Below are 23638 nucleotides of genomic sequence, written 5' to 3'. Positions count from 1 at the left end.
CATGGATGAAGATGTTGGTATTGTTTAAGATGGCAGACAGAATTTTACACAATCAGAAAAAAAAAAAAAAATCAATACAAAGGGAAATAGGTCTGGTGTTGAGGAGTATCCAGCCAGAGTTCTCACTATGATGTCGTAAGCGTTCTGCAGGGCTGTAGAATGTTCAAATAAAATTCCAGAAGAAATTAGGGTAAATCCTCTCTTCAAAGGGTTAAAAAGGAAAAAAAACGGCACCATGAAACTGGTCCCTTCAGCTGAAAAGAAAGATGAAGCAGAGTAGGTCTGCTGGTTATAAGCATACAAGAGAGGTCCCTTAGGACATGTACCCTCAGTGTAATATCAGCTGCCTGATTCTGATCACCGCCATTGTTAAACATACCCACACAGATAGGGATCAATACAGCAAAGACCCCTCTGGGGTACAGAGAGAGAGAGAGAGAGACAGAGAGAGAGACAGAGAGACAGACAGACAGACATATCGACAGAGAGAGAGAAAGAGGGAGAGCGAGAGAGCTAGAGAGAGAGAGAGAGAGAGAGAATAGAAAAGAAAAAGAAAGAAAAAAAGAAGAAGTAGACGACGAAGAAGAAAAATACATCTTCAAATTTATAAGAGGGTGTCAGGGCAACGCGGAAGACTTTGAGGTCAAATCTGTACCAAAACCATAAAACAAATACAGAATATAGGCCGTTTTTGTTCATAGGCTGTCCTGCCCAGGCTAGCAGGGCTCAGTTATAACGGCCTTAATCCCCTCCATTGAGAGGACACCCCTCGGTGAACACAGTGGGGCCCCACCGTTTTATCAAGCCAGTAATCTGCAGCTCATCCTCCGTAAAAGGGGCCCCACTGTGGGCCTCATCAAGCACCGCCCCCTGCCCCCCTGTCCAGAGGCGTGCTTACCGTTAGGCAAATCAAGGCAATTGCCTAGGGCCCGACCAATTCTGCCCTCTATAAGAGCCCCCAACTGTCATACCAGTCGTGGTAAACACAAAAAAAAAGTAGGCCTGATCTTAATTTGTTACTTGTATGAAGTGATCGAAGATATGCTGTATGAGGAAAAAAACACTAAAATAGCAACAGAACGCATAGTTCTCAGGTAAGACTTAGACTTGGTAACTGCAAATTACTATGACGTTTGCTTATACATTTCTATAAAACACTAAATTGGTTTATCCTGATATTTTTTTGCTATAGGCCTATATAGCCTAACATGCAAGTAGGGGTGACCCCTATTTTGAATACGTGTTTCGAGAATGACTTTAGAGGGCCCCATGTTAATATTTTGCATAGGGCCCCAAAATGGCTAGATGCGCCCCTGCCCCTGTCCTCTCTTTGTCGGGCGGGTGGGTTGGGATGGGTTGGGGTTGGGATTGGTCTGCCTCCCTCCCTCCTCCAACACACACACACACACACACACACACACACACACACACACACACACACACACACACACACACACACACACACACACACACACACACACACACACACACACACACACACACACACACACACACACACACACACACACACACACACACACACACACAGGTTGATGTGAAAGGCCCCTGTGGTCCCACAGATGTCCCTTCTGATATGACACAGTGATGGAAATGTCACACACAGTCAGTCAGTCATATGCATGGCTAGGCTAAAAAACTGGCTAAAATTATCGTCTCTAATTATAGGTCTGTGGAAATGTTCCTCTGCAGGAGGCTACATGTGAAAAGTTCATGTGCACTGTCCAATGACGTTGAGTAGCCTACTGTAGCCCTATATTGAGGGTTTGTGACCCAGAGTCTGCAAGTTTCAAGCTGCTTATAAGTAGGACATTTCCCTCAGTACTTTCTAATTCCTGCTTCCCTCAAGATGACCTATTGCCTCCTGTGTTCTCGGTGTGTTGGTCAAAGTGTATCCTCTCCTGGTGTATAATGCCAGGCCTCTCAAATCTCTCCCTGCCAGCTGGTCCGAGAGTCTGCTGCCGCCCGATACGGCTCCCAGCTCACTCACTTCCTACTTTCTCCCGCACCTGTTCCTATTTTGGCACAGCCACGCAGCATCACGAGAGCTTGGATCACTGCCATCTGCTCTCGCAAAACTCTCCACTGCATTTCCATTTCAACCCCCATGATATAATGCCTATGTCTCTCAGGCTGCTACATCAAACTTTGTCTATTGCTACTTTGGAGATGGTTTGGACAAAGGAGGCTGTTTTTTAATGTTATATTAGGAATATATTAGAAAATTTGTATTTTTAAGATGCAATTTCCTGCATTCTAAGCAATTTTAGAGGTCGGAATGACAAATTGCAACTGACTCCTTCAGACTTTCTATACAAGCGCTGGCTGCCATTAATTGTGGCAGGTAAACATGTAATCTTTTCCATATATTTACCATGATAAGCATGGCGTAATGTAGTGGGTGGCCAAAACCGGGACATAGGCCTATTTGTGTCCCGAGAGAGTTTGCTCGGGACATGGGACACACAACTCCAAACCGGGACTGTCCCGGTCAAACCGGGACGTCTGGTCACCCTATGTTATATTATACTTGAATTGTATTGGAATGCCTTAGGTAGAATGTATGACACCATAGTAGTCACATATGTGACAGATCTCTGAGCTGAAATGAAATCCTTTGCATTGTAGAAGCTGTGCCCTGTGTCATAGAGCTCTATATTGTATCAAATAGCCTACAAGTCCCACAAGACAGCAACACTTCCTTAGACATTATACGCATGCGTATTGCAGTATCAGGACGCGCGAATATTCCGTTTTGTAAAATGGCGGCGTGAGGAGGGCCCGGCTTTTAATTTTGAAAAAGACAGACCGTACTCGTTTTCACCCTCACGTGAACTGATTGTTGGGACGTATATTGTTTTGTTTTAAGAAAGGAGAGGTAGGTCGTCTCTATCCGCAGTACTTTTATATTGTCATCGACCAGGATCTTCTCTCTGATTGGGCTAAATCGTTGAGCTAACCTTGGCTTTGCTAGCTAGCTACGGTAACCTAGCTTTTGGTATTGCTCAAGGCTTCTTCATAGAACGCTAGTGCTACTTTTCGTTGGCAAGGCTAGTCGGTAGCTGCTAAATGTGAACCGAGTCATATGTTCGCAGGGAGTATGTGTTACACATGGTTACTATTTTAGCAGAAATACATCTCCCTCGTGGTTCGTAGTGAAATGTTGACGATGTCGTAGCAGTCGAGCTGACTTCCACGTTCAAGATCAAAGCAATAAGAAACCCTAAGCTTTGAACTAAACCTCATCGTCACCCTCACCTTTCACTGCCCGCAACTTGAGTTTGCGTGTAGTTGTGTGTGACGTTTAAGCATTTTGTAACAACCTTAGTGAAGTATTAACTACCTGTTGGCAGACGTGCATTATCAAAACACTGCTTTGACACTCCTTAGAGAATGTCATTATTCACTATGTTGTCCTTTGACTAGTCAGATGTGGCACCAAAACTTGTGTAACTCATCTGTCATCTTATGTGTAGTTTGGCTACAACATAGGCAAGCTAACCAAATCGTTCGGCAAGCATGGGTGTTTCCTCTAACCTGTCTTAATAACGTTATTCCTGGTAGTTCTGTCAAATTGATGATAGACCAAACTGTATCCCAGAAGATGTAGTGATGAAGATGTTTGCTTACTCATGTTTTGTTCCTCTTTACAACATTGCACAATGCTTGGATCTTGCAAGGTGCTTTCGTATTTCTCTTGTCCATTCACAGTGCAAATTAAGTAGTTTTTTTTCCTATGCATAAGACAATGGTCATTAGTGTAACGTCAGAATTAAAGGGATTTGATGGGGCAGAAAATTTATTTCATAGCACGTCCTATGTGGAACAGAAACGCTTCCTTCACGAGATCAGTCTTCTCTGTGTTGTTTCGGTGTTTGTTGCAATTTGGTTTGAACGGTGCAGTTGCAGTCGGTGGATTATGTAATGACCCATCACTTGAACCAAGAGCTAACTAATGTAATTTGTAGTGCGCGCTCTGTTGGCATTTGACACGCCTGCACCAGTGTTCCCACTGGCCAATGGAATATGCTTAAGATGGAGTTTATTCTTATCCGTCTTCCATAAACACTTGTCAAAATGCAATTCAATATCATTTAACACATTCATTCAGTATCCCATCATGCAGAATAAGGGAGATTTGACTAGTCTTAATTTACCGTTTTAATGATTATTGAATGATTTCTTTTGTAGTCAATATTTCGAAGAAGAAAAAACATCCCATCACTCAACTGACCCGTCTGATTGATTGACGTCTGGTGTAAGGTGCCAGTTACCAGTATGGCGAAGAGGATTGCGGACAAGGAGCTGACGGATCGAAACTGGGATCAGGAAGAAGACACTGAGGAGGTAATTCTGCAAGCCTTTAGTTTAAAGCATCATTATGGAGCCTTTTTCCATTAAGACTATGGAGTGAGTTAACAGAACAGGGGTGTAATTCCAAGAGCATGTTTAAGTGATAGACCTGGCCAAGTTAACCTACAGGAAGTCATAAGCCTGCTAATGGACAGGCCACAGGTGTCATTTAGTTAGGACTGTTATTCATCCAGGGGCCTATACTACAAAGAAAATGAGGACTCCAGGCTCTTCTATTAGATGATTTACCTCTTAACTTAACCTGGTTTACTCCTGAACCAGCTTTGTCGTATAGGCCCCAGGTTGTCCTGGTCAAAACAGTTGTTTTGTTGTTCATCCATTTGTTCAACTTCTGACATAAATGCGTATAGAACCTGGATTTTACAAGCTCTCATTTTTTTTTCTTACAACTACATTGTTAACACAGCACAGCTTAAGCAGAAATAAAATCATTTTCAGACAGCGTAAAATATTGTCAATTGCTTTTGGATTCTTGTGCTCTTAAAGCTTGCTGGGCCAAGCACACTGAGTAAAGCTAGATTTATGCTTCGGACGCATAGCCTCTGCGTCCGTCCGTCTTCTGACTGTCGTCAAGTGCCTCAAAAAAATTCTAATATCCGTTGGACGGACGCTGAGAACGCAGACAAAAAGGCGCTATGATTGGTTGTCTCACTACTTCCTTGTTCTTGTGCCAGCGCAATGCCGGTACTTTGCGAGAGCAGAGCTGTATTCTGTTAAAAACTATATTAATGCCTTGTGTGTAAATACACAAAGCTACAAGCTAAGTAACAAAAACAATGCATCAGTTGAACGCTCGTGGCACAATGCCTGCGGTTTTACTACCGTAGCTTCCTCCACCGTAAACACACATTGGCAGAATCAATTGTCTTTACATGCTTGCATTTTCTGCTCGTGAAAACAGACTGGGTATGTCAAATAATGATACCAGTACATTGCCTTAGCAATTTGTGGGAAAATACCTACCTAACCGGGCTAGAAAGCAACATTGCTTAATAATGACCGCAGTGCTTACAATGTAGTGAAGGTAATCGTGCAATTTCAAATGTGGCTCTCGACGAGACCTCGGACCTCGCAGATGCATGAATACAAAGTTGGTTCGTGGCCACTCCCATGCGACTTTTGACGAGCGCAGTTGCAGAAGTCTAATCTGACCTTAAAGTTGTTAACATATTAAGTTTAATCACAATGATTTTGGCCTAGCGTTTGAAATGATGGCGACAATGTTGTACTGTGTAACATGACTGTTTTTTCATGGTCTTCAATTTGACATCTGTTTTCACCATGGCATATGAAGTCCACAAGATGGCACAAGACCTAGTGTTTCTATTGGGAAGACATTCAGTAGGAAGAGTTGGTCAAGATTGAGGTAATTGCAAAATGGCATTGTTTTTGTCTTGGGGTTTTTTTGCGATTAGTGTAATGAGGTGTGATATTTTCCAGGCTAAGGGGCAAGTTACAGTTCTGCATCAACTAATGTGAATTGTCACTTGAGTGACTCTGGTCACGAACCAGTTTTGCTGTTAAGGCTATGCGCACAAGGTCTCATCTCGCGAGCCACATTTGGAGCAGCGCGAGTTTCCTTCACTAAACTGCAAACACTACAGCCATTAAGTAACTTAATGTTGCTTTCTAGCTCAGTAAGCTTAGTATTTTACACAAACTTAACTGGTATAATTACTTAAATGCCAAGTCTGTTTTTACTTGCAGAAAATGCAAGCATGGAGAAATTTGAGCCTGCCGCCGATGTGTGTTTCCATTCGGTGGAGAAACTAGGCTACAGTACGGTAGTCAGTCAGACTGCAGCATCTGATGCATCGTTTGTTACATACTAATTCAGTCACTGTGGCTTCATTTATTTATACACACTAGAAAGAAAGCACTGATGTCATACTGAACAGAATATTGACAGGCCTTTTGCTCTCGCAAACTACCGGCACTCTGCTGCCACGAGAACGAGGAAGTAGCTGAGACGACCAATCACAGCGCCTTTTGTCTACAGAGGTTCGCGTGCGCGTGTGTCGCGTAGTCAGAATTTTTTGGAGGTGTGCGACAACGCTTGCAGAGCCTTTATGTGGGTGGCGTGGTCACATGCAGAGGTAGATTTGATGTTCACAGAGGCTATGATTCTGTGTGTCAGAGGCTATGCATCGGATGCATAAATTGGGCTTAACTGACGAGGCCTACTCTACCTAGCACCACAAATCTGGCCAGCTAAACAGTTTGGATTCATGCAACACTCACAAATGTTACATATTAATCCAACTGAACTCATTGAACCACCTTTACCCACAATCGTTTCTTTTTTTTCAAAGGAACAGTTACATGAAACGGTTCATTCGGAATCAATATAATCTAACCCAGCATGAACCTTTAATCAATGTATTGATTTTGGATCAGGAAGCTGTGTGCGGTGGGTTTTGGATGAATGGCAGACAAGGTGCACCAGTAACTGTGTGTGTGTGTGTGTGTGTGTGTGTGTGTGTGTGTGTGTGTGTGTGTGTGTGTGTGTGTGTCTTGCTTTCTGACAGGCGGGGACGTTTTCACTGGCCAGTGAGGATGTGCTGAAGAACAGACCCATCAAGAAAGCCAAACGCCGTGCCATTGGTGGAGAGGTAATAATAATAACTGTATTTGTGTAGCATAAGTAGAGTAGAGTAGAGGGGATCAATAAAGTTACTCTACCAGGGCTCCAGACTAACTTTTTGCACTGGTTGCACTGGTGCGCCTAAACATTTTTTTTAGGTGCACCAGCACAAAATTTAGGTGCACCCAAATGTTTTCACCACCCCATACACACACGCACCTCAGCTTTAAAAAATAATAATTAAAAATAATAACAATAGCAATAATAATAGCAACAATAATAGAATAATAATAATTATTATTATTATTATTGTTGCTATATTTTAAAAGACCTGGAGCCTTTCATGTGCTATAGGCTAGTCTTCCAAATGTGCTCTTTATAAAAGACATGACAGTAGGCTACCTAACTAACACATCTTGGCTACAAGCAGTTTGGCTGGTAGACCAAATTAGTAGCCTTTTAGTCAGTAGTGTTTGACTAGTAAGATAAACATACCAGCCTTTTCTGCAATAAGGCTATGCACACGGCACAAGGAAGCACTGAGTTACAATATGAAGATGGATGGATAGATTTTTTTTAACAAACCCTGCTAAAAATGTCATGATTTTTAAAATCATTAGACACAAATAGTCAAGCCTATGTTTAAAGTGGAATCTGAGGTGAATTGGGTTTAGTCTATTTCTTTTTGAGCGCTCTCCCTCTGCATAATGATTGTGTTACATTAGCAAGCGCTACGAACAGACACGACAGCACTAGTGCGCTCGCTCTCTCTCTCTCTCTCTCTCTCTCTCTCTCTCTCTCTCTCTCTCTCTCTCTCTCTCTCTCTCTCTCTCTCTCTCTCTCTCTCTCTCTCTCTCTCCCTCGCTCGCTCCCTCTCTCTCGTGCTGTCTCGAGGTGCATGAACGATGCCTTGCCGAGTCTGCCTTGCCGATTGATAGGCAGTATGTAGCCTGCCCTAATCGCTATCAGAAAACTCTCACAGAAGTCCCGACAGACTAGCGTGTCACCTGTTGTTTGGCAAGATCTGCACGCGACTGAAACGGGCAATTATCCGCACCGGTCTGCGTTTTTGTGCAGCAATGTTTAATATCCGCTCAAGCCATTTAGTTTCCCCCCGTGATTGTGACTCTCTCGTCCGTTGCAAAACTCGCCTGGTTGAGAACACAAAACTCGCTGGCACATGTGAACTCGGATAGTTGAGCGAAGTCGAACATTCTATTCTGAAACGTCGGGCTGCCTGTGAACGAGGAAGGGGGAGAAAGCTACCGGTAGTTCAGCGGAGTTGAAGGAATGACCGCATCGACACGTTTTATAGTGTGATGATGGGCAACTACTGTAGAATGACTATTAATTTTATGTCCATTAAAACGGTTGTTTGGTAATTTATTTTGTTCTACTGATGGCTGGTCGCACCGGTGCGCCTAAAAATATTTTTTAGGCGCACCATTGAAAAAAATGGGCGCATATGCGACCAAATTGGTCGCACTCTGGAGCCCTGTCTACTCTACTCTACTCTAATTCATACAAGACATGCAGCTGAATAAGCTTATCAGTTAGATTAACAGCAATATTGAAACAGAAATAATGAAATGAAGTAAAAGAGAAAAATACATAAGAAATAAAAAATAAAATAAAGCTGAAATAAGTATAATATGGTTGATTAAAGTAAAGGCAGAAGGTATAGTAATAGTAAAATAATAATAGCAATAATACAATGATTAAAATGGCATGAAATCCACAAGATTCAGAAAGTTTAGACCTAGTGTCTCAAGTGAAGAAATATTGGTGGGAAGTGATTTATCTGAAAAAAAAATAGCCTTTGTTGTCAAGCTACCTACACTAACCAGCCTCCCGTCAAAAATTGGGTCACACTTCCAGCAGTTGTGGGCCATGTGTGGCCAATGTGTGAATAATGCATGGCTGTATTTTCGCTCTCGCTCTCTGTCCGTGCATTTTTCTTTCTCCCTTCATCTCATATTAACCGTATGCTCGCTCTCTCTCTCTCTCTCTCTCTCTCTCTCTCTCTCTCTCTCTCTCTCTCTCTCTCTCTCTCTCTCTCTCTCTCTCTCTCTCTCTCTCTCTCCCCTTTACAGAGTGAGGCCCCCGGTGCGTTTAAGGGCTTCAAGGGTTTTGCCCTGTCGACCTCCTCCTCTCCGGCGGCGGCTCCCCCCTCCTTCTCTGGCTTTGGGAACGGCGCCTCCTTCAAGCCCCTGGGCGGCCTGACCAACGGCAGCAATGGAGGAGCTGCCCCCATATCCTTTGGTGGCTTCTCCTCTCCTGCCACCACCAAGACCTCCACCGCACCTGGTAAGGCTGCCTTGACAACTGGACACACACACACACACACACACACACACACACACACACACACACACACACACACACACACACACGCACAGGGACACACACACACACACACACACGGACACGCACAGGGACACACACACCCACAGGGACACACGCACTCAAAGGGACACACACGAGGACAGACACTCATACCAGCACACAGGCATACACTCCACCTGATAAGGTCCTTTGTCTCACACACACACACTAGCACTCAACCGTTGCCACACCTAGTTAGGTCTTTTAGCTTTGTGCTGTACTCTCCCTACAGGTGTGCAAAAAATCATCATGGCAATGCATCATTGCAATAGATATTTTCACAATACACTGCATCGATTCTTGACAATGTATCGTGATACTTATTTTCATGATATACTGCATGGATTCATGACTATCAATTATTTAATAATAGTAAAATTACATTTTCTACTGGTTGATTTTGTTCAGTAGAGGGTAGGTAATATGGCAGTATGGTAATATGGTAATGGAAGCTCTCTCCCAGATCCTAAAAGGCTGAAGAATAAAATAAATTGACTTATGAACGCTACACAGCAACTGACAGATTCGCTGCTGTATTTTTACACATCTACTGAAATAAGTATCGCAATGGATCTCAATAGTGCATGAATCGCAGTGCATCGAGATAGAATCGCATCATGGCATGTGTATCGTGATCTGCATTGAATCGTGAACCCTTTGCCAATACCAAACCCCTAACTCTCACACAATGCAAAAATTAACATGCAGAGAATAGTCATGATGAGCTGGGCCGTGGCACCGCTCTTGTTCTGAAAAAAACCTCCTTTTGTTGCTATTCCATACTCAGTATTTCTGTGTAATGGAGCAGAATCAGTAGCTAGTGTAGTACATCTGTGTGTGTCTATGCCCTTGGTGTGCGTGCATGTGTGCACAGCTGTCTCTTTGACGTGTTTGTGTGTGTGTGTGCGCGTGTGTGTGTGTGTGTGTGTGTGTATGCACGTGCGCACACGCATGTTTGGAAGGGGGTTGGTTGCTGATAAGGCTGGACCACACGCACACACATTCTGTGATATGGGAGTGTGCATTGGAAAGAGGGGGATTGTATGTGTATCTGCAAAGCTGCATTGGAGAGCATAGTACTGTGCTGTGGTGAGCACTCTCCCCTCCCTCTCTTAGTTTGGCTCCAGGAAAATACAGCATGTCAGATTCACTCATTCTCTCTCTCTCTCTCTCTCTCTCTCTCTCTCTCTCTCTCTCTCTCTCTCTCTCTCTCTCTCTCTCTCTCTCTCTCTCTGCCTGCCTGCCTGTTGTCCTCCTCCTTCCCCTGTCTCGTGCTCCCCCCTTTCTCGTTCTTTCTTTCCCCTCCCGCGTCTTCTCTCTTCCGTCACTGCCACCCTCCCCACTCCCTCTCCTCCTTGTCTTCCTGTCTCTCTCTCCTTCCCTCCCCCCCGTCTGTCCTCTCTCCTCAGGCTCATTGACATTCAACGGCCCCTCCTCCGCCGCTCCCCCGTTGGCCCTCTCCTTTAACGGCTCCTCCCCCGCCTCTGTCTCGGCGTCGTCATCGGCAACAACAGCATCCTCCTCCTCCCTCTCAGCAGCATCAGCACCACTGAGCAGCAGCGTGGGCAGTAGCAGCAGCATCATCATCAGCAGCATCAGTACCGCCAGCTCCTCCACCACCACCGGCAGCTCCGAGTACCGGCGGCAGCTGACAGCGCTCAACTGCTCGGTGCGCGACTGGATCACCAAGCACGTGAACGGCAACCCGCTGTGCGACCTGCAGCCCATCTTCCGCGACTATGAGCGGCACCTGGCCAGCATCGAGAAGCAGTATGGCGCCGGGGGCGCAGGGGCACTGGGGGCAGGACTGGGGGCAGGACTGGGGGGCTCGAGTGGCACAACAGCCCTGGGTGCCAAGAACCAGGCAGCAGCCGCAGCAGCAGACGGGCTGAAGGAAGGGGGACTGCAGATCAGCAGCACAGCCAGCAGTAGCAGCAGCAGTACAGGCACCACCTCCACAGCCAAGACAGGCACCACCAGCAGCAGCACTGCTGCCCCGTCTCTCTTCAGCTTCGGAGGGAGCAAGGACACCACCTCCACCTCCTCCTCCTCGACCTCCACCACCTCCTCTCCCGCGGGTATCACCTTCAACTTTGGCCAGAAGGTGGACAGCTCTGTGCTGTCCTCGCTGGGCTCTGGCGGAGCCCCCACCTTCTCCTTCTCCACCACCTCCACCTCCTCGCTATCTGCCGGAGCACCATCGTTAACGCCGTCCCTGTCCACCTCCTCTTCCTCGGCCGCCCCCTCGCTGTTCGGAGGGCTGGGGTCTGGGAGCGGCACCTCTGCAGCACCCTTCTCCTTCTCCCTGGCCAAGGCACCCAGCACCGCGGCGGCGCCGGCAGCAGCACCCAGCACAGGTAAAGCACTCTTCATCTACACTGCCCTACAAAGGCAAAGTGAGGTAACTACATAGTTTGTCGAAATTGAGTTTAGACTGAATATGGGTGTTATTGCACCTCCTTTATCCTGTGACAAAGCCTTATGGTCCAGATGTGTCCCGTTTTAGAGATATCGCTGTGTCAAACTTGCAGTAACAATATCCAACATGATACTAATGTTTTTTTTTAAAGTTTTTTTTTTCTCAGTTTCAGTGTTGGTGTAGTTACTGCACTTTGCCTTTGCAGGGCAGTACAGTGCCTCCATAGCACTCGGTAACGCATGGTACCTCTGCATGCAACCTCTCACCTTTGATGGTTAGGTAGATTATCTGTTGCCCTTTAGGAAAAGAAAGTGTTAGTAAGCTGTGGAAATTGAAGACCACACTGTGTCAGTGTGTACCCCTCTACGTTCCCTGTACCTCATTTTTTCCTCTTACCGTTTCCCAGATTTTTTTTTCCACAAGTCAGGTGTAGTGTAAACAGAGGGTTGAGATGTTGTGTGCAGGGCTGTTGTGATTGGTGGGAATGGGAAATGTGTGGTGGTGGTGATATTTCATTAGTCTTTGCACTCAGTGGAAATAGGGATACACCACCTAGATAAGATGGCAATGCATTTTTTTTGGGTATCCTATGACAGTGTTTCCCAACCAGGGGTACGTGTACCACTAGGGGTACGCAAGCACACTGCAGGGGGTACTTGGAAAAATGTAATTTTAACAAATGCATGGAGCATAGTCACTAGAAGAAGGGATGTAAAACATGAGTTAGGGGGTACTCATGGCACAATGAAAAGGCTTAGGGGGTACACGAGACAAAAAAGGTTGGGAAACACTGTCCTATGACAACACATCCCACCCTTTCTTCTTCCTGCATCTACACTACATCTATGACTGAAGTGTCCATGAGCAAGGCACCGAACCCCATATTGCTCCAGGGACTATAACCAACACCCTCTGTAAATATCTGTAAGTTGCTTTGAATAGAAGAGTCAAATAAGTGTAATGTAATGACGTCCTCCTTCTCCCATCTCGTCCCCTGCTGCCCAGCACCAGTGTAGTACGGGCATGTTAGGGACCAGTGACCCCAAATAGGGCAGGCCAGTCTTCCACAACCTTTTTGTCCTGCGTACCCCTCAAGTCACGTTGTCATATGATGAGTATCCCTCTCGCCCATGCTCTATATCTCTCTCTTCCTCTATCCCAATGAGACTACACACTATATATTTGTTATTTTTGCATGTTCCCACGTTCCCCCTGATGTGTGCTGGCGTACCCCTTGAGGTCCACGTATATCTAGTTGGGAACCTCTGTGGTGGGAGGGGTGTCTGTCAGGGTTAGGGCTAGGCAGGCAGATGGGAACGTGGTCAGGTGCCTGGCCATCTTGCTGCATTGCCTTTCTGCTCTCTAGCTGGACTATTGTTACTTAGCCCTATGCTAATGTACTTTGGAAAAAAAAAACCCAGCTAACCCTACTTGGCATCTGCACTTATTGTTCTGTATGTGTCCTGTGCACTTTGCATGGTGTTGTGAGCTGTGCTGGGTTGTATTGCAAGTGTTGTAGGCTATCATTGTAAGTTGCTTTGGATAAAAGCATATATCTGTAAATTAATGTAATATTAGGGGTACATGTGCTAACATTATTTAAGCCGCTGTGCTGGTGGAGTGGGTTTTGGCACAAGTGCTGCTGTGATTTTGTTTTATTCTTTTTTTTAAACTGGGACTGCTGCTACAGAGAATCGTGCAGTCATGTTTTGGCTAGCCTGTGGTGCATGGGGTTCTACAAATGAGGGAGTTGTGTCTTCAATGTTTTTGTTTTGGAGTATGGACGTGTTTTTTATATTTCAGAAAAAAAAGAAGAAGCATCAGTTGTTAACGCATTTTCTTAGTCATCATATTTTATTTTTTGAGTAGAAATGAGACTAAAGACTAGGTCATATTTAATGCTTTGACGGTGGCTGCTTTCATTGTATGGTGAAATATTTGTTAATTCTGCTAATGTTTAATAATAATAGTGTGGTGAATAAAACAATGTACAGATGCTGCAAGTTCTGTCAATTATATTCTCTGATTTGCACAGATTTGAACATCTTGTGATTATTTGTTCACTTGTTAAGTATATGCCATGGGTTTAGTTGTGTTTATTGTTTACTGGTATATTACGGTGCATTGGCCATTTGCACGTCCTATGTAGATGAGTTTACATTGCCGGTTTTTGCATGTGTATTTTTTTTATAGCCCTTGTGTTCGTCATGTCTCTGGAGAAATCGTTCTCAGTTTAATGTCATTAACTTATCAGCCACTTAATGACACGGCAGCGCTAATGACCACAATTAACTGTTTATAATTAAGAAATTTATTTTCAAATCTTTTTTTTACGGTAATTGAATATACCGGTAGTACTTTCAGATTAAAAAAAAAAAAAAAACATCCCTATGAATATTTCCCCTGTTTGCTTTCTTAATAATGCGATTAAGGAATTTGGTACTGGAAGTGGCCGAAGTATTATTAATCTATTTGGTGCCAAGAAGAGTCCCTGTGGATTTGGCTCGGTTGTGGCATGGATCTGGTGTTTGTGTGATATGGGTGTCTGAGATGATTGGTGGTGGTTAGCCCTGCTGATTAAAAAAGGAGCCTTACCAGTTAGTCTCCAGCACTGGACACTAACTAGAACCTGTCTGGGGGTTATTATGTGAGGCTGATGGCATTTCTTCATCTCTCTCTCTCTCTCTCTCTCTCTCTCTCTCTCTCTCTCTCTCTCTCTCTCTCTCTCTCTCTCTCTCTCTCTCTCTCTCTCTCTCTCTCTCTCTCCAGATGTGAATGGAGCTGATGAGGATGAGGAGCCTCCTGTTCCTGTGGTGCGAGAGATCAAAGAGAAGGACGCCTTCTACTCCAAAAAGTCAGTGTCTACCTCCATCTCTCTCTCGTTCTCACTCACTCACATTCACACACAATGTTTTTTCTTCTGGAAGTCTCAAACACACAGTCATACCCTCACGTCTCCCCCGTCTCTCTGTCTCTATCTCGCATTCACATACAGACATGTAGAGGTCTTCAAAAAAATACAGTGAGACTGGCGCACAAACTTCCCACACACACACACAAAAATGTCTTCTGGAAGTCCTCATAAAATACTGTGTGTGTGTGTGTGTGTGTGTGTGTGTGTCTAGGTGTAAGCTGTTCTATAAGAAGGAGAGTGAGTTTAAGGAGAAGGGTGTGGGTACTCTGCATCTGAAGATGGCGGCTGAGGACAAACTACAGCTGCTGGTCCGTGCAGACACCAACCTGGGTAAGCATGTACACACACACACACACACACAGACACACACACAGACACACACACAGACACACACACAGACACACACACAGACACACACACAGACACACACACAGACACACACACAGACACACACACAGACACACACACAGACACACACACACAGACACACACACACAGACACACACACAGACACACACACACAGACACACACACACAGACACACACACAGACACACACACAGACACACACACAGACACACACACAGACACACACACAGACACACACACAGACACACACACACACAGACACACACACACACAGACACACACACACACAGACACACACACACACACACACACACAGACACACACACACACAGACACACACACACACAGACACACACACACACAGACACACACACACACACACACACACACACACACACACACACACACACCCAGCTGCTGTTGTGCATAGACGCCAACCTGGGTAAACAAACACACACACACACACACACACACACACACACACACACTCACTCTCTGCAGCTGTTGTGCGTATACACTAGTGGTGTGGATCGGCACTGCCCTCACGATCCGATTCGATCACGATTCGGGAGGTAGTAGATCCGATTCGATTCGATTCTATTAGATCCAATCCGATTCGATTCAATTCTACAATGCATTGCAATGCATTACATTTCTACTGAACGCAAAGCAAATGTTCAGCCATGATGAGGAAATACAAGTAGTCAGATACTGAGCAACTATTTATTGGCTGTTTTCTGTATCAGTCTGTATCAGTCTTGCAATGTTTTGAAGTGTTTTTATTTAATTTAACATTCATTTGCTCCCGAAATATCCATGGAAGTAATTGAAACTTAAAAAAATTGCCGGATTGATTCTGGAACTTGCCGGATCTGGATCTGGATTGTCCATGCCCCGGATCGATTCGGATCGCCGAATCGATCATTGTTGACACCACTAGTATACACCAACCTGCCAGGAATTAAAATGCGCAGGCATACTCAAACCCTGTTGCTGTGCCAACACATACATAGAAATGCATACATGCACACACGTAGGCACTAGCACACTGCTGGTCTGCACAGACACGGAACTGGGTAAGACGACACACATGGACACAGACATAGGTGGGTGCGTTCACACCTGTTTTGGCACCAGCCTGGATAAGAAAATGCACACGTTGATATACTCACTGTCACACGCACACGCACACACACACACAGGAGGAATATATGCATGAACTTGCACACAACCACATAGACACAGAGCCATACATGGTATATATATATAGAATATCTTTTTATTTGTCATAAATAGTACAACGAAAGGGAAAAATCTTTGTTCGTTGAAGCAATAAATAAATAAAATAAAAGGTTAAATACTTAGTGCTTAAAAATCACACGCATAACCATGTGCCGTAGTCCAATCATACACGGGAAAAGACAACAGTTTTTTTAAAGAAGACGCTATTTTTGGTATTTTTAATAAAGTCCCACCTTTAAAGGTTTTGAACTTTTTAAAATGTATTGATGTGACCAAACTTATATAATGTATTTATTCAATTATTTAGATCATTGTTAATTTTTTAATGTGAAGTGAATTTTATTACCTGTACTGGCCATGAAATAACCACAGTTGCACATTTGGCCATAAATGTAAAAAAAAACAAAAAAAAACAATCCAATCATACACATCCACATACCGAAATGTATACCTCTCAAACCTCACACACTTATCCACACATCACAGGCGTAGACATCCACATTGATGCTGTAGGTATATCACTATGCTGTGGTAGCATAATTAAGTGCAGTAATGGCCGCTGGGTAAAAAGCTGTTTTTCTGTCCATTTGTCCTGGATTTCATGGACCTGTGTCTACTGCCAGATGGCAGTAGCTCAACCAGGTTGTGGCCTGGGTGTGATGTGTCTCTTAGAATGGATTTTTTTTTTTTTTTTTTTGCCTCTTACTGCAGATGGGGCAGTCACCGGGCCTATTTACTCTATGTTGAAAGCTCAACTATATCATAACTACACCATAACAACATTCCTATGACAATGTACAGTCTCAAAGACTTGGTCATTACCAGTTTGTTGACAATAAGGTTATAACAGAGGCTCTGTGCTAAGGGGTTAAGGCAGTGGGTGCTGTAGAGGTCCCCCAGAGAGGGAAGAGGGCATCCAACAATATTCTCTGCTGCCCTTCTGAGCCCCCGGAACTCTTTCCTCTGTGCCACAAACACGGTTATGCCAGTATGCTCTCCAACTGAGCAGCGGTAGAAGGACACAAGTAGCTTCTAATAGATGTTGTTTTTCCCCCCGAGTATTCTGTGGAAATAAAGTCTCTGCTGTGCATACATAGAAATGCTCATTAAACATTTGTAGACACATTTGCGTCACACACACATGGCCTGTCCACCCTCAAGTGATACAGTACCTCTCTTGTCTGAGACACAAGCAAGCACACTCAGGGCTGTTCGTCACTCAAGGCATGCAATTTACACGCAAACACGTACACACGCGGACACTCCAGCAGTGCTGTATATCATGCAAGGCCTGTGACGATCACACACACACACACACACACACACACACACACACACACACACACACACACACACACACACACACACACACACACACACACACACACACACACACACACACACACTGGTATGGTTGCATAAACACAACATTTCCACCCAATCAACACTTGTGTGGCATACACAGCAGAAATAAACACACACACACACACACACACATACACACACACACACACGCACGCAGACACCTACCTCTCACATTTCCAGTTGTGACCAACTCGTGCTTTACTGGAATGATGTCAAGGAAGCTGAGGCCATTTTTAGGCGTGCGCGTATACACACACACACACACACACACACACAGACACACACACACACACACACAGACACACACACACAGACACACACACACAGACACACACACACACACACACACACACACACACACACACACACACACACACACACACACACACACACACACACATTTTTCTTGAAATTTGAGCCAGCAGAATGTGCTTTACAAGATGGTGGCATGTGGCCAATCACTAATGCTAGTAATGAATTAGTCAAGGCCACTTTCCGATGAGAGGCAAGCATTGAAATATGGAGAAGTAGAGGAACCGTTCATATGGTCACACTGTCACCAACAATAGGGGTGTAACGCGCTCAACTCAAACTAAGTAAACAACTGGGTGCTCATTCCTCAAGAATATATGAAATAAATAGCAGGACAGCACTCCAAGTTTTGTGGTTTATTGCCCGTCGCAATAAACGGGCAATAAACCACTTGGCAAAACTTGGAGTGCTGTCCTGCTCTTTATTTCATGCCGTCACACAAGAAATAGGGGTTTTCCTTAATGCATATCGATGCTGATTAGCGGTAATAGGTATTATCCTTTTGGAGAAACTGCATAAAGCGAGAGTTTGTAGGTTTTTTTTTTTGCAGTTAATTACCAAAATGTAAAATGCTTGTTCATTGATGCAACCTATTCCCGCTCAGTGTTTTTACTACCACGCCACCATCAAGTATTCTGTTTGACTTGGGGTGGTTGGGGGATGTCAGGGTTTAGTGGTTCAGCCACACAGATAATCCCGTTATTATTGAGTTGCTCTTGAAAGTGCATGCGCGCGCGCGCGTGTGCGTGTGCGCGCGTGCAGCACTCACACATTTACTTCTGCTCATAGTATATTTGAAAGTACAATTGTCACTAGCGTGTCGTTTAATCAGCTGAAGTTTAAAATTGAACTGTGAATGTTAAACAGGGAAATGTATTTAACGAGCATGTGTGTGTTGGCGCTACATTTTCTACATTTCCCAACAAAATGGTGACCCTCTCTGCTAGTCATGTAAAAAGCCCTAGAATCATTATTTTTTTTAAATTTAGAATGATGTATTCCATGAAGCGGTGAAATGAGAATTGTGACCAATACTTGTTCCGTGCAGCATCATTTTGTGGTTTAGATTTTGTCAGATTTGGAACAGACATAATTCTCCCCTCGCAGTATGCGGCAGGCGGGTTGTCTTTAGGTTAAATCTTTTACCAGAGTCTCCTCCACGGTCACCCTGAGACACGGTGTTGAGTGCATCAACGTCCACTTGTGCCAAAATGCCCCTGCAAATTATGGGATGTTGTTGGCTGCAGAGCCTCGATAGCCATTAAGCTTGGCTCCCGTTGCTTGGAAGCAGACGGTCGTTTTGGGAACTTTTTTATAGTTTCAATTGATTTCCTTTTTCATATTTTATTTGTTTCTTCTCTGTTTTTGAGCTCCCCAAAATGACCTGCAGCACAAAAGCGAGATGAAGTCTTTTCGTCCTTGTTTAGGGCTATGGAGGAGCGCTTGCATAGGAGCGCTAGTAGTGAAAGTGGGTCATAATTAACAAGCTCACAGTGAAATTGCACTGACTGCTTTGCCAACTATGCAATAGTGCTGCCATCCACAACCCTTGCAAGACCAACCAGAGTTTGTCCTCTCTTCAAGTTCCAGTTGCAGGCTGTAGAGGGGTGCATGCGTGCACATGTGTTGTTTAGAATAGATGTTTCCTTTATCTTTTGAAGCTGTTTTCAGATAAGAATGTTGGTCAAAATGTTCAGAAGAGTCTTTAAAAAAAAATCCTGGATCCAGATTGTGATCCGGATCACCATCAAAATATAAGACACCATAACATCCGTGGCGGAGGTAATAACTAGACATCTGTGTGGCACCAGATTGTCTTCCCTTTTAGTTATGTAAAACGTGTGTAGTTGTGGGTGATGTCCGTGTAGTTTCGAGGTAGAGCCAGAAGAGGGCATCCTAGGTATAGGGAGTGGATGAACACTTGGCAGTCAGTGTAACAGTGGCAGTGCAACACAGATGAGAATGATCTCCACCTGGTGTTCAATGTGTTTATTGCGTTTTTCTGCCCTCCCTTACATGGCAGTAGGGTATGGATTTAATCGGTTTACTTCCCCATGAATTGTTGGGCAATGAGATGATGACTTGGACAGCTTTGAAGATGTATTTTCCGTTTGTTGGTTCATCATAAGAAATATAGATTTTTGCCGTCCCATCTCTTTTTTCAGTTTGATGCTAATGGCAAAAGATCTCTGGAAGAATGTTTCGTTTGGCGTCATGTAGGAAAGATTGTAGTTAAGACATTCTTTTTTCTTATTGTTATAGGAAACATTGTTCTGAACATCTCATGTTGTCTAAATGGGAAACATTGTTTTGCCCTGTTTCTTCGCCATAGGACCCCATGATTCAGACAGTGTTCCGTTTTCGTTTCGTTGCCATAGGACCCCATTGTTCTGACACCGTTCTGTTTCTCCCTTTGTGTGTCGCCGCAGGCAACATTCTCCTGAACATCATGGTTCCGTCCAGCATGCCGTGCTCGCGCACGGGCAAGAACAACGTGATGGTGGTGTGCGTGCCCAACCCGGCGGTGGACGAGAAGAACCCCAGCACGCCCGTGCCCATGCTGATCCGGGTCAAGACGGCCGAGGACGCAGACGAGCTGCACAAGCTGATCCTGGAAAAGAAGGGATAGAGAGAGAGGAGAAGGGAAAGAGAGAGGACCACACACACGTTCTCCCTTACCGACCACTCAAGACTCTTACTGTCCTCCCCAACACGCATACAGCCCCCCACACATACACACACACACACTCTACCAACAACTCAGACTCTTGGTACACACACCTACTGAACACAATCGCCCACGCCGAACAGGCCTTCTGAACACACAGCCCCATCCACATTTCCATCCCCTACTGAGCGCTCACACCTCCCCCTACCAACAACTCACTCAACAGACCTACTGAACTCACACACAGCGCCCACCACTTACCATCAACTCAGACTCTTACCCCCACTGACACACCTACTTCTACTACTACACACACACGCGTCCTCCACTTCCAATAACTCAAAACTCTTAATACCCCCTCAACACGCCTACTGAAGACACGCACCCCGTCACCAACAACTCTGATGCTTATTACCTCCCCTCTACAGACCTACTGAACACACCTCTCCCTCCCTCCCTTCCGAAATGCTCACTCTTCCATTCATCATGATGGATTCCAGCACTTAAGACTGCCACACTACCCCATATAAACACAACTAGGCCCAAACGTATACAACAACAAACCAGTGCACAGCCATCACATAGATCCCAACACACCAGACTCTGTAGTTCTCTCCTACCCCACTGGGCAGTCCTCCCCCCGCATTATACCAGGCTATCTATATCTATCTATATCCATCAATATCTAGACCTCCACCTAGGCGTTGAGATGGGCCTGCTTTTACTCCAGACTACACACTAGCCCTATATATGTACCAAACTCCTGCCCACCATTATTTAAGACTCCATCCAACTTTCCTATTGAACATCCTCAGACTCTCCCCACCCTGGCCCAGATGTGCCCTACATCCATTTACTGACTGAAGATCACTCGGCCACTCTAAACAGGACTAATAAGACACCCCTACACCTATTTACTGACACCCTCCCCTCCCCCCACGCACACACACACCTTTCTCCAGCTGCATCTATTGGTCTTATAGTCCCTCTCCACACCCACCTACGGTCGTGCATTGATTACAAATCTGGCTCACGACGCACCACGTTCTGTTTCCCCCCCACCAGTCAAGAGCTGGCTATGTGTTTCAAAATGGAAGAGGAAAGGGACTCTTATTTTAATGTTCTACTTTTTTTCCTTTTTTTTAAAGAAACGTTTAGTTGTAACGTTCAGTTCATGCAAAGGATGGCTCACAACTGCAGGCTCACCTGCCTGAATGCAGTCGACTAGGGCACAGTCCGAAACGCTCACTCCTTCACCAGGTAGCACAAAAGGGTAGTTATTTTCCACACTGCACGCGCTCCCTTATTGTTGGTGCGTCTCGGAAGTAGTCGGACAATGTAGCGAATAGATCACACTCAGTTCCCAACTCGGTTTCTTCTTTTCATTCACCCATTGCCATCTTAGACAGTATGGGATGTAAATCACAGCATCCATGACAATATGATTCGATGTCAATTTCTTAAGGCAGTGATTCGATACTTAAGAATGCCCTACGATACGATTGGATTAGATTTTTTCCAATTACTTTTCCACTTCTATTATGTTGTACAGCTTGGGCATTGGGCAGGGGCCAGCGATTCGATTATTTACAATACTTAAGAATGCCCCACGATACGATACGATGTGATTTGGTCGTCGGCCATTGGATCAATGCATCAATACATATCGATTATTATTTACATCCTCTTGAAGCTGAACCGTCTGTCTAACCCGGCAATGGATGATTTTTTTTAAAAGATTAGAAATTTAGTGTGCTCTATTCCCTACATTGTCAGCCGACTGTGGTAGGGGACAGAGCAGTGTAATTCACACCCTATGGAAGTCACCTATGGAGTGCATGGGAGCAGTTTTGGGTGCGGCCTATAAGGAACCAGGCGTGGTAGGGCCTGCTGTCAACGAACATTCCTTCCTGTTTTAGCCCCCGCCCCTTTTCGTCTCCCCGCTGCTATCTGTTAAATTAAGAGATTAGATACAAGGGTGAATCTGAAACAAACAAAAAGAAACGTTTCATTTTTTTAATTTTTGAAACAAGGACATTTTTTTATGGTTTTTGTGTTATATTTTTGGTTCGGTTTTTTTTCCCCCACCTGTTTGCTAATGTCAGGTTGGATAGAGTTTGAAAGCGTTGACATGATGAACATTGAGTGTTTGTGTGTGGAGTTCTCTTTGGCATGAATGTTTATTTTATTTTTTTTCTGCTCGCCAGGCTTGCACTTTCTATGATTTAAACAAACGAAAAACAACAACAAAATGGCGGCCATGATGGCAGCTTTTGCAATCTGCATCTGTTGAGTGAAGAGACGGGACTGTTGTGCGATGTGCATGTGTTTTGTGAAGACTGTATGAAAGGTTTTCTTTTCTTCTTTTCACCTGTAGATTATTTTGTATAATCGGTGATGTTGAATGATCTTTTAGAATAGTTTTAGACGCAATGGATTTGCGGTCCCTGCGTTAATGCTCGTTAAATCTTTCGTGTGTGTGTGTGTGCGTGCGTGTGTGTGTGTGTGTGTGTGTGTGTGTGTGTGTGTGTGTGTGTGTGTGTGTGTGTGTGTGTGTGGATGTGTCTTTGCTGTAGTTGACTATTTATTCTTCAATGGAGGTCAAACATTTGCCCCTCTCCTGTTCATTGGGTGAAAATGGACGCTGTGTATTCCCCACCCCCTCCACATTCTTCCTCCATAAACAGAGTAGCATGGAGCATCGTCTTTCTCCAACCCCATTGTGGATAATTGCCATCAGTCCCATCGTCTCTCTGTGGCTCCATTCACCAACTCATTGTGGATCCAGTGGAGGGTTTTTTTTGGTTTTTGATTGTATTATTATTATTTTAACTTGAATTTTTATTGCTCCCTTTTTTTTGTCCAAGTGACCTTTGTAAGGCCTTTACCGATGACAGCGCCCGGCAACATCTGTAGATTTGATCAATTGGAGAATAAACAACATCAAACTGAGCCGTTATACTGTTTTAGTGTGTTGCTTTCTTTGGGT

General features: G+C 44.6%; 1 protein-coding gene across 1 annotated transcript; it reads left to right on the top strand.

Moving 5' to 3' along the window:
* The first annotated feature begins 2774 nt into the window (after positions 1 to 2774).
* Positions 2775 to 23601, top strand: nup50 (nucleoporin 50). Its single transcript, XM_063216819.1, has 8 exons — positions 2775 to 2896; positions 4210 to 4365; positions 6921 to 7004; positions 9070 to 9283; positions 10771 to 11718; positions 14550 to 14634; positions 14906 to 15024; positions 20411 to 23601. The coding sequence occupies exons 2-8, from the start codon at positions 4297 to 4299 to the stop codon at positions 20608 to 20610; spliced, it is 1719 nt and encodes a 572-aa protein (XP_063072889.1). The 5' UTR covers positions 2775 to 2896; positions 4210 to 4296; the 3' UTR covers positions 20611 to 23601.
* Positions 23602 to 23638: the final 37 nt, after the last annotated feature.

The sequence above is a fragment of the Engraulis encrasicolus genome, chromosome 15 (assembly GCF_034702125.1).
Source record: "Engraulis encrasicolus isolate BLACKSEA-1 chromosome 15, IST_EnEncr_1.0, whole genome shotgun sequence".
NCBI classification, from domain to species: domain Eukaryota; kingdom Metazoa; phylum Chordata; class Actinopteri; order Clupeiformes; family Engraulidae; genus Engraulis; species Engraulis encrasicolus.
This window is presented reverse-complemented; position numbering and strand designations above follow the sequence as displayed.

Excerpts from the sequence above, each read along its gene's own strand:
- nup50 (XM_063216819.1), top strand. The coding sequence starts at position 4,297 with ATGGCGAAGAGGATTGCGGACAAGGAGCTGACGGATCGAAACTGGGAT. Across the intron at positions 9,284-10,770 it reads CAAGACCTCCACCGCACCTG|GCTCATTGACATTCAACGGC; the intron begins GTAAGGCTGCCT and ends CTCTCTCCTCAG. Across the intron at positions 11,719-14,549 it reads GGCAGCAGCACCCAGCACAG|ATGTGAATGGAGCTGATGAG; the intron begins GTAAAGCACTCT and ends CTCTCTCTCCAG.